This window comes from Mobula hypostoma, chromosome 12 (assembly GCF_963921235.1).
Source record: "Mobula hypostoma chromosome 12, sMobHyp1.1, whole genome shotgun sequence".
Taxonomy (NCBI): Eukaryota; Metazoa; Chordata; class Chondrichthyes; order Myliobatiformes; family Myliobatidae; genus Mobula; species Mobula hypostoma.
In genome coordinates this window covers 21,580,260-21,595,107 of record NC_086108.1, presented here as the reverse complement: position 1 = coordinate 21,595,107, position 14,848 = coordinate 21,580,260, and the positions used below count along the sequence as shown (strand labels likewise).

At 40.4% G+C, this 14,848-nt stretch overlaps 1 protein-coding gene across 1 annotated transcript in view; it reads left to right on the top strand.

Moving 5' to 3' along the window:
- The window catches only part of atf6 (activating transcription factor 6), a 423,807-nt gene that overhangs the window by 142,715 nt on the left and 266,244 nt on the right, over positions 1–14,848 (top strand). The window contains exons 9-10 of the mRNA XM_063063732.1: positions 519–610; positions 8,818–8,952. Coding sequence (XP_062919802.1) covers positions 519–610; positions 8,818–8,952 — 227 coding nt within the window. The remainder of the gene's footprint in view (positions 1–518; positions 611–8,817; positions 8,953–14,848) is intronic.

The following is a 14,848-nucleotide window of genomic DNA, read 5'->3' as shown; positions in this document are numbered from 1 at the left end:
ATGTGGAGAGGATGTTTCCTATGGTGGGGGAATCTAAGACAAGAGGACACAGCCACAGAACAGAGGGATGTCCATTTAGAGCAGAGGTGAGGAGGTATTTCTTGAGCCAGGGAATGATGGATCTATGGAATTTGTTGCCACGGGTGGCTATGGAGGCCAAGTCATTGGGTATGTTTAAGGTTGATAGATTCTTGATTATTCAGGGCATGAAAGGATATGGAGAGAAGGCAGGAGATTGGGGCTGAGAGGGAACTAAATTAGCCATGATGAAATGGCAGATCAAACTCGACTGGCCAAATGGCCTAATTCTACTCCAATATCTTATGGTCTTTTGATGTGAATCAATTAGTTTGGCCTCTTGAAGATGGTATGTTGAGATCAAAGGGGTTCAAAAGTTTATGCATGAGAGAAGGATAGAGTAAAAGAAGAGGATCTCACAATCTTGCAAAATTAGTGTTGATTTGGTACTTCAAGACTCTGCTGTTTATTTGGAAAAATAACAATTTTTCATCTTTCAGAATCAGCAATTAAAAGTTTCTGCTCCAAGAAGAAGAGCTGCATGTGTCATGGCATTGTTGGTGTTCATAGCATTCAGTTATGGTCCTGCAAGGTAAGTTTGAATATTTGAATATTTATTTCCATATCTTGATTCAGTATCTAAATGAGAAACATGCCAATCTCTTTTATTAATTATGTTCTGGTGTGTAAAACTACATTGACAGATCAGACATCAATAGCTCTTGCACCTCAGTACCTACAAGTGATTAATATCCAGCATTTTAGTTTCATAACTTAGCCACTCCAGGACATTAACTTTGTTGTTTTAAGCTATTCTTGAGTAGCTTTGGCTTTATGCTTCAGGTCATTGTCTTGCTGAAAAACAAATCTCCCAAGTTGTAGTTCTCTTGCAGACTGCATCGGGTTTTTCTCCAGGATTTTCCTATTTTTGCTGCATTGATCTTACCCTCTACTTTCACAAGCCTTCCAGTGCCTGCTGCAGTGAAGCATCCCCACAGCATCACGGTAGGGCCAGTATGTTTTGATGATGTGTGGTGTTCGGCTTACACCAAACATAGCATTTCGTCTGATGGCCAAACAGCTCAATTTTGGTTTCATCAAACCATAGAACCTACTTTCAGCTGACTTCAGAGTCTCCCACATGCCTCTGCCAAACTCTAGCCAAGATTTTATGTGAGGTTTTTTTCACAGTGGCTCTCTCTTTGCTACTCCCCCATAAATTTTCAGTGATAAAAGTGGAATTGGAATTGATTTATTATTATCATATGTACTGTCATGTACCCCGTGACAGGTTAAAGATCCAGCAAAAATGGAAAACACTTTGGAGTCCAGTATTGCTATTAACTAATGGTATTTATTAGTAACTACACAATACAGTAATATAAAATCAGATAGATCAAACAGGTTAGCAATGATTAGATAAGTGTAAGTGTGGAAAGACATGAAAACCAAGCTTCTTCAAGTCTAGGGGTAAATAGATAGTCTTACAATGATGAGTAAAGTTCAGTTCAGTTCGTGGTATTGAGTTGAGTAGTGATGGAGAGAGAGAGAGATTTGAGTCTTCAGATGAGCTGACGCTGTCGATCTTCCCGTTGTCCTCCGAAATCCTTTAGAAGTCTCTGTCTTTCCATGGCAAGCCAAAAGCTGACGACAGTAGTCAGTGTTCTTGTAAAAGTGTAAGCACGAGCTGAAAGGCAGACTCTGCCCCTCTCTCTCTCAACAGAAATTCAAAAGTTAGTCTCAGTTCTTTCTTGTGCCTTAAAGTGAAAGTCCACAACAAAAAGGAACCCCAGGGGTACATAACAAGAGAAACCATAACACCATTTCAAAGCAGTCTTTGCCTCTCTCTCTCTCTCTCTTAATAACAAGGTGTTTGTGTTGTACACCTCTCTCCCTCTTTTTAAAGTTATAGTCCATAAATAAACAGGACCCCTAGGGGTATATAACAGTACTGATGTACGATCGAAACCTTCTTGCATTACCGCACAAGCAAATCAAATCATTCATAGTGCTTTGAGGTAGTGCAACATAAAACAGTAACAGAATGCAGAATAAAATGCAACAGCTACAGAGAAAGTGCAGTTCAGGTCAACAATAAGGTGCAAGATCATAATAAGGTAGATTCTGAGGTCAGGAGTCCATCAGGAGTCATGAATGTACTGGTGGTGATCTCCCAACAGGAAGTTGTCCTTGTGCCTGGTGGTATGTGCTTTCTGGCTTTTGCATGTTCTGCCCAAGGGGAGAGGGGAGAACAGCGAATGTCTGGAGTGGATGGGGTTTTTAATTATGCTGGCTGCTTTACTATAAATTTATTAATATTCTTTTTCCAAAGATTAATATTGATATGAATAGCTTAAATTCTGTTCTTATATTCATGAATAAGAAAACAACAACAAAAATTAAATAAATTTGAGAAAAGCGATTTGTTTGCTGAAGTCATGCCTTGGCATAACTTGACACTTTACAACAATCAGTTGGTGATGGGCAGTTGTTTTGAAATTGCACCCACAGAGGGATTCCATACAGCTGGTTAGTTTTGTAGTTTAATTCTGTTGTCTTTATGTCTTTATCAGCTTTTTACCCCCCTTCAATCACAACCCTTGCCCATCTGTTCATAATCTTTAAAGGGACTTGTCTGAATTTCCTGATTCTGATTCTCATTCTAATATTAACTGGTAAAGAAATGTCTACCTCTTTCTGCAACTGGATTCTTGACTTCCTCATCAGGAGATCACCACGTACACATTGATGATAACATATTCTCGCTGACAATTAACACAGATGGGCTTCAAGGATGCATTCTTAGCCTACTGATTTACTCTCTCTACACTCATGACTGTGGCTAGGCACAGCTCAAAGGCCATCTATAAATTTGCTGATGACACTACTGTTGTTGGCAGAATCTCAGTTTCTGATAGCACATCATTCAAAGAGGGGTCTTCAGCAAAAGGATTGGAAATCAGAATCCCTATTACGGTCAAGAAAACCAAATTAGAAAACTCTATCATGAACCCTGATAGACAGTGTCCGGTCCATAAGAATTGGATTTAGAGAACTTTGAGAAAAGCCGTTCGTAGTTTGGAGATGCTTTCTAAAGGAGTACTCAGTATGTTTCAAATGTTGTGCTTCAACAGCACACCAAGCAAACAACTGTGCAGCTACCACACACTACACTGATGCGACAGTGACCGGCACATATCAGCACTTCATTCAGGGCTAGCGCCTTGGGCTACTACTGATTTCTGCACAACCACAGCAGAGCGTGGTGGGAGCCAGCTGAGTATTCATCTGATAGAGCTACTCCCTCATGCAAAGAGGTGTGCAGGAAAGGGTTCCATAACAAATCCTGCTCCAAAATCCTGTCTCGTCAACATCTATCTGAAAGGACAGCCTGAGAAAAAAAATTTAGATTTAGCCAAGCTGGTCTTCTGTCACTCAGAAGCTTATTATAAGCTAGCACTTTCCACGAAAGGTGAGGCCTTCCTTTTATTCATGATCAAGGAGTTTAGCAAAGACAAGTCAAACAGTTGGGTAGCTCTCCATGACAACTCCTACCAAACAACAGAGAGTAGGCCCTTAGTCGACTCATGTCTCTCAGACTCACATAGAGAGAGAAACCAGAAATGAAAGATCATTACAAGAAGTTCACGGAGAAACTCTTCACTAGCAGTTGAAATAGCAAAAATGACAACAAAAGGGCTGGACACAGAACTAGATGATATCAAGATCTTTAATTGACAGCAATGTTTTGCCTGCTTATATATTGAATGAAACAAGGAGTTCCATGTTTATGTACATAATAGGATCCAAGACATCAGGTGATCAACTCAGAAGAGCCAATGGATCTGTTTCTACTGATCTCTACTGGCTAACCATACCACAAGAGGGCTCCAAGCTAATCAGCTCACCCTGTCCTCATGGTTAACTGGCCTGGCATATCTTGCTGATCCCCACCAGGATCATCATCAAGGCGGTATTTTTGAAGTGAGATAGTTAAAGCCTGTGTAGTAAGCCTGTTCTCAAGACAAGTCTCTGAGACTATCTTTCTTTTACTAAAGATTTAGAGAAATGATCATTTGACTGTTAGTTTCACTGGTTAAGTTTGACACCTTAAGGATGGCAGGCGAGTAGTATTCTGGGCTCTAGAGACGCAGTTTCTTTTGTATAAACATCATTTCTTGTATGTAAACTTTTTAATTTCATTTCTTGCACGGGTAAATTTGGATTTTGTTTTGAAGCACATGGTGGACCGATACCTATCTCTGTCCACTCTTCATTTGCCCTTGAAACAGCAATATCTGTGAGTTGTAAGTTCTGTTAATATTGGTAAACATTGAGCAGATATTTTTAAGGAAGTGTTATGTTTATCGCTTATCGTTGAGATATTGTTGTTTCATGAGTTTACTCTTGGTTACATGTCATAGTTATGGAGTATTATGGAGTTATGTGTATATTTCCTTGGTTAACACTGGTTGTGAGAATAATTGAGTGTTAGTATATTCAGCCATGCAGCAATTCTGTATTGACTTTAATATGTATTTCACTTAACTTTCTGCGGTTTCACAAGTAAGATCTCATTAAAAGCCCTGAAGGAAGCTTCTGACCCTGGCGATTTTTGAGAAGGCGTTTAACTCACATAGCTTTTTATATAAGCAACACACATAAAAGTTGCTGGTGGAATGCAGCAGGCCAGGCAGCATCTATAGGAAGAAGTACAGTGGACGTTTTGGGCCGAGACCCTTCGTCAGGACTAACTGAAAGAAGAGCTAGTAAGAGATTTATATATGCACACTACAAGGGCAGTAGTTTGAACCTTATCGATTTTTATTAATGCACCACAGAATGCAGCATATCTGGATGTATCTACTTTCCCTATGACTGCAGTAAACTGCAGAAAGTTGTGGTTATAGGTCAGTACATCACAGAAACCACCCTGCCCTCCATGTACTCTGTCTATACTTCGTGCTGTGCTGGTAAAGCATCCAGCATAATCACATACAAAAGCAAAAAAGCAAGTACCACACCAGGCTCTAGGATAGCTTATTCTCTCACTGTTGTAAGGCTATGGAATAGTTCCCTTGTCTCGTCATGTATATTATTGTGTACCTACATTGCTCTTTCTCTGTAGCTGTTGCACTTTATTCTGCATTCTTTTATTGCTACATGTTGTACTATCTCAATACACTGTAATGATTTGATCTGTACAAACAGTGTGCAAGAGAAGCTTTTAGCTCTATCTCAATGCATATGACAATAATAACCCAATTCCAATATTTACATCTTGATCTTTTCTTTATGGTATTAATGAAGTCCCCAGGTTGGTTTAGTTAGTGAATTTCAATAATATAATTCAGATTCCTGAATCTAACAAGTACATGCAAATACCCTCAGCAATGATCCCAGAGGAGTACTCCTCCCTGCTGCCTGAGAACCTTACCAACTAACTTGGATCATGTATCTGTTTTTCATTTGTTAACCAGTTGGAAATGCATTTTGGTACTTGTTTTCCACTTCCACGTGTGCCAACATCAGTAATAATAAAAATATGTGGCCTTGCAGCTCTAGTTTCAGATTCTGTGTTGAGCATGAGGCTCTCTTGAACATCCACGTACTTCTAAATATACCCCATGTGGCCTCCTGTATATTGGTGAGACCCGACGTAGATTGGGAGACCACTTCGCCAAGAACCTGTGTTCTCATCTGCCCGTAAAAGCAGGATCTCTCAAAGGCCACCCATTTTAATTCTACTTCCTATTTCCATATTCCTGATGGCATGAACATTAAGTTCTCAAACTTCTGGTAATGCCCCACATCCTCCTTCACCATTCCGTATTCCCTTTTCCTTCTCTCACCTTATCTCCTTTTCTGCCTATCACCTCCCTGTGGTGCTCCTCCCCCTTTTCTTTCTTCCATGGCCTTCCATCCTCTCCTATCAGATTTCCCCTTCTCCAGCCCTGTATCTTTCACCAATCAACTTCCCAGCTTTTTACTTCACCCCTTCTCCCCCTCCTGGTTTCACCTATCATCTGTGCTTCTTCCTCTCCTCCCCCACTTTCTTATTCTGACTCCTTATCTTTTTTTCTCCAGTCCTGATGAAGGGTCTCAGCCCGAAACGTCGACTGTACTCTTTTCCATAGATGCTGCCTGGCCTGCTGAGTCCCTCCAGCATTTTGTGTGCGTTGCTTACATTCCCAGCATCTGCCTATTTTCTGTTGCTGTCCATGTATTTATCTAGATTGCTTTCAAATGCTGTTAATGTACTAGCCTCAAATATAATTTCTCTTAGCTTATTCCAAATGTGCACCACCCTTTGTGTGAAGAAGCTGCCTCAATGCCCTTTTTCTCACCTCTGATCATAAACCAATGTCTTCTTGTTTTTAGCACTTCCTTCCTGGGAAATGGACTATGTGCTTTCACCCTGTCTGTGCCTCTTACGATCTTATATACCTCTCTCGGTTCACCCCTCAATTCCTTGCATTCCAGTCAATAACTCCCTAGTATATGCAACCTCTCCTTGTAACCCAGGTCCCCAAGTCCAGGTAAATCCCAGTAATTCTTTTCTGTATTCTTCAAAGTTGCTGCGTTCACCAGCAACTTTGATGTGTGTTGCTTGAATTTCCAGCATCTGCAGAATTCCTCGTGTTTGCTTTTCTGTATTCTTTTTGGTTTAATAACAGAGTGACTGAATTCATGGCAGATGCAATTTAATGTGGATAAATGTGAAGTTATCCACTTTGGTGGCAAAAATAGGAAAACAGATTATTATCTGAATGGTGGCCGATTAGGAAAAGGGGAGGTGCAACAAGACCTGGGTGTCATTATACACCAGTCATTGAAAGTGGGCATGCAGGTACAGCAGGCGGTGAAAAAGGCGAATGGTATGCTGGCATTTATAGCGAGAGGATTCGAGTACAGGAGCAGGGAGGTACTACTGCAGTTGTACAAGGCCTTGGTGAGACCACACCTGGAGTATTGTGTGCAGTTTTGGTCCCCTAATCTGAGGAAAGACATCTTTGCCATAGAGGGAGTACAAAGAAGGTTCACCAGATTGATTCCTGGGATGGCAGGACTTTCATATGAAGAAAGACTGGATGAACTGGGCTTGTACTCGTTGGAATTTAGAAGATTGAGGGGGGATCTGATTGAAACGTATAAGATCCTAAAGGGATTGGACAGGCTAGATGCAGGAAGATTGTTCCCGATGTTGGGGAAGTCCAGAACAAGGGGTCACAGTTTGAGGATAGAGGGGAAGCCTTTTAGGACCGAGATTAGGAAAAACTTCTTCACACAGAGAGTGGTGAATCTGTGGAATTCTCTGCCACAGCAAACTGTTGAGGCCAGTTCATTGGCTATATTTAAGAGGGAGTTAGATATGGCCCTTGTGGCTACGGGGGTCAGGGGGTATGGAGGGAATGCTGGGGCGGGGTTCTGAGTTGGATGATCAGCCATGATCATAATAAATGGCGGTGCAGGCTCGAAGGGCCGAATGGCCTACTCCTGCACCTATTTTCTATGTTTCTATGTTTCTAATACGACAGGTGTGGCTTCACCAATGTCTAAAATAATGACAATGTAACTTTCCAACTCTATACTTAAATGCACTGACTGAAGCATGACAAATGCCTTTTCACCACCCCATCTACCTGCAACACTGCTTTCGGCAAACTCTAAGTATGCCCTCCGAAGTCTTTGTTCCATAAGAGCCCCATGGCTCTTACCATTCACTGGTTCTATCCTGGCTGATCTCCCAGAATGCCAAATGATGTGAGGTATGTACAGGTGGCCCCTGTTTTCTGAACGTTTGCTTTACGACACTTCGCTGTTATGAAAGACCTACATTAGTTACCTGTTTTCGCTGACAGAAGGTGGTTTCACTGTTATGAAAATTCTCTTGTGTGCTATGATATTTTTGAGCATAGGGTTATTATTTATTAATTATTAACAATAATTATGGACTTTTTTTAAGGAAAAAGAATTAGCCCTGTTGCTTATTTAGATGTATTCATTGTTACTATTAATAAATTAATATTAACATAATCAATAATATTATTATATATAATATAAAATTAATATTAATATTGGTAAAGACAGATCAAAAGAATATAGCATTTTAGAAAATCTGTCCAAAAATTATATTAATCTTTAAAAAGACAAATGAAAAATAACTTCATTTCTAAATAATATTCTTCTTGCAACCATTTGCTATCCAAATGCTGATGTGTACACCAGGCACCTGAGAGGATTTCAAAATGTATAATCCAGTGGCACATTTTCTTGCAATCATCCAGGTGGTGCCAAGCTGGTGTGAGACATTTCCTGTTAAAACATTACTCTGCGCTTGGATTATAAAATATCATTTTCTACTTCATTTAGCAGTAAAGGTAATAATTGTGTATCTTTTATTATGGACGATTGGTAAGGAATATAGGGGTGGCATTGCTTGCAATGTGCCATCTTGCGCATGCATTGCATAGGTTCACCACCCCTGATTTAGACCAAACACTAAATTAATATTGGACAATTACAACCAGGCAAGTCTGCAAAATGGCAGTTGTGAGTTTGTCATAGAGGTCTGACATTGAGGATTAGGCATCCATTTTAGACATTTTGTGAGTATTAAGACATCAGCTATACCCAAGAAATGTTTGGTTTTGATAATAAAAGATATTGGAAAGTGATTTAATCATTTCTCATATTTTTCAGTCCAAATTAATTGAAAACAATTTGCAGAACACTATTCTTAAACTATAATATTTATCAATTTGATGCAAAAGTAACTATTTCTCTGCTTTTATTTAGCATATGGGAGAGAGACTCCGGTGCTCTGCAGACTACCGTCAGATCTGCCATCCACAACAGACATCTATTGGGATTTTCTGATGAAAATGATGCTGGAGTTGATCAGGAAACACTTACTGAAGGCAGCAGTTACAGGTAATTTGCTCATACCCCACTGACCTGATGGTATTTTAGCTTGAGCAGGTGAAGTTATGAAACATTTTGCTTCCCTTTCACTTCCTATGACCCATTACTAAAGTTATTATCTTTATTATATTACCAACAAAAGGCTTTCCTTAAACTTACATATTTAAAGTAATAATATATTCTTGCTCTCAGTAAAGTCTTATGCTGTAAAGAATTTCAATTGTGTATGTTTTTTCACATCCAAACACCTCAAGGTGTTTTGAAGAGAAGGGAATGAAATGGAGAGGAAGGACAAATGGAAACATAGAAAGAAGTGAAGGGATGTTATCTAGATGTGATAAGAAGAAGGCAGCTATATTTTATCCAGGATAGAAACAGTGGAGGACTTTTAAATCCATCAGAGTACAGCCAGGGATTCATGTGCACTTCCTCCAACCTTGTCTATTGCAATCAGCACTTGTGTGTTGGTCCTGTACACTGGTGAAACACAAGAGTAGATGAGGAAACTATTCTGCAGAGCACCTGCACTTTCCCTACAATAGCCATTTTATTGGTTCATTAGTATGTCATTTTAGCTGCCCTTCCCACTTAAACAATGACATGTCTGTCCTCGGCCTTCTCCACTGCCATAGTGAGGTCGAACACAAACTAGAAGAACAGTATTGCAGATTCTTCTTAGGTAGCCTAAACCCATTAGTGGTATGAACATTAAATTTTCCAATTCATTCCCTGATACTCCTTTCTCTCAACAGTGCATTCAGGGTCTCTTTCTTTGTTCATTTTTCCCCTTCCATTCCTTCCTCCCCTTCATTTCGAGCATCCTTCAGCCTTCCTCACCTGTTTCCATCCTCCATGTACAGATCTACCTTAGTTTCTTCTTCCTTGGTTCACTTTTCTCATGCCCTCTTCCACTGGCCCACCTGTCTTTCTCTTTTCCTCTCAGTTTTCCAACTATCATCCGCCAGTCTTTGTCTCAACACTCCCTCTCCCTGTCTCTCCACCCACTTTTATCTGCCTATCATCCCACTCTTTTCCCTCTCCCCCCACCCCACCCCATCCCCAGACTGGTTCTGCCATTGCAGCCTCGTATTCACCTCTCCTCTCTTCAACATACAGTGGATTTCAGTTATTGGAGCCTTTGGTTAATTGAGGCAGCTTCTTATTTGGGACAGCTCTTAACAAAAATTAATTAGTGTCGACAGTGAAGCTGATACAGGAATGAGATTAATTCAAGTATAGTATATTATATGATTGCAAACGTCAAAATATTCATTCTTAATGCTTGTTCTATGTTCATATGGTGGCAACTGAACAATCAGATTCTATGATTTAAAAAAAACTCAAAAAACACAGGATAAGATTTTAATATCCCTCGTGCCAATGGGTTATGAGTACTTGATCAAGATTGTCTTGATGTTGGGAGTAGCACAGGGTTGACATGCAGGGATTTTCAAATGGGCATTCTCCTTCCTTGATGTTTCATCGATTAGCCCACTACATCTCCGGAAGATGACTTCTGGTGTCCCAGAGTCAACCCCCCTCCCCCCCCCCCATTGTGTCTTCCCACTCTCTTGATGTTATCTTGGAGCTCAGGAGAAGTATTTTCACTTGATCCAAAGCCAGTGACTGCTTCTTTCTGCTGCCACTTTACAGTCTAACCATGGATCCTAGCTCCTTCAGCAATTTGATGGTGGATGTGGCTATACTTCCCCTACAACCCACTTTCACAGGACATACTTTGGTTTTCCAGCCCTTTCGTTGAGCTTCAGCTCCTAGATCTGCACAGCATAGCCTCTTGTGCTCATATGTTTCAGCCACTGAATCCTCTCACAGGACTATGAGTTTCCCCCCCTCCCCCTTTTCTTTCTCCCTAGGCCTCCTGTCCCATGATCCTCTCATATCCCTTTTGCCAATCAACTGTGCAGCTCTTGGCTCCATCTCTCCACCTCCTGTCTTCTCCTGTCATTTCGGATCTCCCCCTCCCCCTCCCACTTTCAAATCTCTTACTAGCTCTTCTTTCAGTTAGTCCTGACGAAGGGTCTCGGCCTGAAACGTCGACTGTACCTCTTCCTAGAGATGCTGCCTGGCCTGCTGCGTTCACCAGCATCTTTTGTGTGTTGCTTGAAGTTCCAGCATCTGCAGATTTCCTTGTGTTTGAGTTCCACAATGTAGAGATCTGTAATGAATAATGCAGAGATAGTCAGGTTAATCATTATATGATCTTGGCAAGTTTATTTATCAGGCACTTGACTGATTGTTATTAACATAAAATCCGTATCTGGTTTTGGTCTGCCTTTATGGTTGCATCCATTTCATTCATGAGAGCTTTTATTATTTAAAAGAGAAAAATGTTCTTCTTTGAAACTTCGCTTCCCCCACCCTTAATTTGAAAGGCTAGAATTACAAAGAAAGTTGTTAATAAACAACTCAAAATGTGCACGTTTAGTTCTGCTGCTTCTTCTCTACTTTTATAGCATGTATTGGCCTGGATTTCCTCCGTGTATTTTGTCTAACTGTGGTAATGGTAGATTTTCAATGTGTCCCTTTAAATAAGTTCAACATTCTTTCAGAAATCAGTGATATAGAAGCAAAGGATGTGACAGCACTGTGTGTGGAACTGAAGTGACATAAGAGGTAGTAACAGATGTGGACAGAGAAAGAATGATCTGAGTTTTGAGTGTCTGTTAAAGCCTTCTTGTACATAATATGCATTCTTAATAAGATGTGTCAAGAATGAACCTTTTCATAATTTACATGCTGCCATTCTTTCCAATTCTGAATTAAAATGCCTTGCATAACATCAAGCACAGTGAATCTGGCAGTAGTTTGCTTGTTGAGCGTAAGGCAGCAATCTCGGACATCAGCAGAACAGAGTGTTTTTGAAGATCAAAACCTTTAACCACATCAAGGTTGCTGCTTACTTTATGTTCAGAAATGTGGACAAATTACAGCAGACAGCTCAAACCTCTGGAGAGTTGTCACCAATACAACCTTTGCAAAACACTCCAAATCAGGGTTTCTCAACTGGGGTTCTGCGAGAGATCATGATTTTAAAAAAAACTTTTAAACTTCACGGGATGTGCAGTGCTAGAGCTTCCACTGGTGGGCAGTGACCAAGCAGCCCCGTTAGCAATTTCATTAGAGGTCTCTCAACCCAGTATGGCCGTGTGCAGTAAGACCGTGTTTATTTGGTTGAGTCCATTCTCAGCTTTTGACGCGAGATAGGGGAGGCCATTGATAATTAGTGAACACTGTATTGCACGGAGGGGAGGATGTTAGGCTGAGGAGGAGCACGAAGTGCGTTTTCTGAGCATTGAATGGGCAGAATGTTTGAGCTGAAAGATGAATTGCAGGAGTACTTTCAAGAAAATAGTAGGCCAGATTTTGCTGAGTGTTTTGAAGTTGAAGAGTGGGTGCAGAAACTAGCCTACTTACCAGACATTTTTTACCATATGATCCAGTAGAACAAGCCTCTGCAAGGCCCTGGAGAAAATGTGTTGACTTCAAGTGACAAGGTTCTTGGATTTAAAAGGAAACATAATCTTTGGAAAAATCATGTTGCAAAAGGAAATCTTGAAATGTTTGCACTGTTGATTGGGCTTGAGAGTGAGGAATGATATTAGAAGGTCTCAAGACTTATTGAAAACCACCTGGAAGAACTGCAGAAAAAAATTGAACAATATTTTTTCTCCCTTTCCACACAAGTATATGACTGGGTGAGGGATCCTTTCTCTGAATCTTCTGCTCAGCCTGAGAATTTCTCTTTGAGAGAAGAGGAAGAACTTTGAGGTGCAGTCTGATTGTGGACTCAAGATGAGACTTGCTGACCCTGCCCCTGGGCAAGTTCTGGATTTCTGTGAAAGAAGAGTATCCTGCCATTCATAGAAAGGCAAAGGACATTTTGCTGCAGTTTTCAATATAGTACATGTGTGAACAAGCTTTTTCTTGTTTAATAAGCATCAAGAGCTAGGATAGAAATCATCTCATTTCAGTTGAAGGTGAAATCTGTGTGTGCTTATCTGAAGTTTGACCCAGAATTGAGTATTTATGCAGCAACAAACAAGCACAGGTTCCACATGCTAGGCCTGTATTTGAGCCTGATCATGTCACTTTAAAAATAAAATGTTTTTTCAAAATCTTGTATAAAATTATGTCTGAGGCTATATTTTATTCATATTTCTTTGGCTTAAGGTTCTCAGTAACTTTACTATTCAACATTGTCAATAAATTTTCATGTTGTAAATAGCATTAATTAAAATCAATTTACAACCTTTATTTAAATTAAATCTACTGAACCTATCTTTAGAAAAATTAAATCCCATTTTGGGATAAGCCAGTTATTTAACAGAAATTTATTATGTTTGCCTTCATGAGGTTTTAAAATTTATGAAATGGAAAGAAAGATTAATTTCAAGAAAGAACAGTATCACTAAAGGGGTAGTGGTGAGCTAACTTGGGATTAAAGATAGACAAGACCCCTGCTCCTAATGGAATGCATCCCAGGGTACTGAAAGAAATGGCAGAAGTTATAGTAGAAGCTTTGGTGATGATTTACCAAAATTCTCTGGACTCTAGGCAGTCCCAGCGGATTGGAAGATGGTGAATGTCATGCCACTGTTTGAAAAAGGATGTAGGCAAAAGACAGGTAACTATAGACCAGTTAGTTTAACATCTGTAGTTGGGAAAATGATTGAAGCTGTCATTAAAGAAGAAATAGCAAGCCATTTGGAAGAAATGGATCCATCAGACTGATGCAGCATGGAGTCAGCAAAGGCAGGTCCTGTTTGACAAACTTGCTGGAGTTCTTTGAGGATTTAACAAGTGCAGTGGATAAAGGGGAACAGATGGATGTCACTTACTAGGATTTCCAGAAGGCATTCGATAAGGTGCTACATAAAAGACATCCATAAGATAAGGATGAATAGGGTTGGGGGTGGTGGGTTAGCATGGATAGAGGATTGGTTAGCTAACAGAAAGCAGAGAGTTGGAATACATGGGTGTTTTTCTGGTTGGCAATCAGTAGTAAGCAGTGTGCTGCTGGGGTTGGTGCTGGGCCTGCAAATGTTCACAATATACATTAATAATCTGGAAGAGGGGACCGAGTGTAGTGTATCTAAGTTTGCTGATGACACTAAATTGAGTGGAAAAGCAAATTGTGCAGAAGCTATGGAGATCTGCATAAAGATATAGATAGGTTAAGTGAGTGGCCAAGGGTCTAGCAGATGGAGTACAGTATTGGTAAGTACAAGCTCATCCACGTTGGAAGGAAAAATGAAAGAGTAGACTATCGAAATGGTAAAAAATTATCAGCATGCTGCTGTGCAGAGGGACTTAGCATGAATCACAAAAGATTGGTTTGCAGGTGCAGCAGGCTATCAAGAAGGCAAATGGAATGTTGGCTTTCATTGCTAGAGGGATTGAATTTAAGAGCAGGGAGGTTATGTTGCAACTGTACAGGGTACTGGTAAGGCCACACCTGGAGTACTGTGTGCAGTTTTGGTCTTCTTACTTGAGGAAGGATATACTGTCTTTGGAGGTGGTGTAGAGGAGGTTCACCAGGTTGATTCCAGAGATGAGAGGATTAGACTTTGAGGAGAGGTTATAAATAGTTTAAAATGATGTGGAAGGGTAAAAAAAAAGCAACACACACACAAAATGCTGGAGGAGCTCAACAGGCCAGGCAGCATCTATGGAAAAGTGTATAGTCGACGTTTTGGGTTGAGACTCTTTATCAGGACTGGAGGGAAAAAGATAAGGAGTCAGAGTTAGAAGGTTGGAAGAAATACAAGGTAATAGGTGAAACCAAGAGGGGGAGAAGGGTGAAGTAAAGAGCTGGGAAGGTGAAAGAGGTAGGACTGGAGAAGGGGGAATGTAATAGGAGAGGACGGAAGGCCATGGAAGAAAG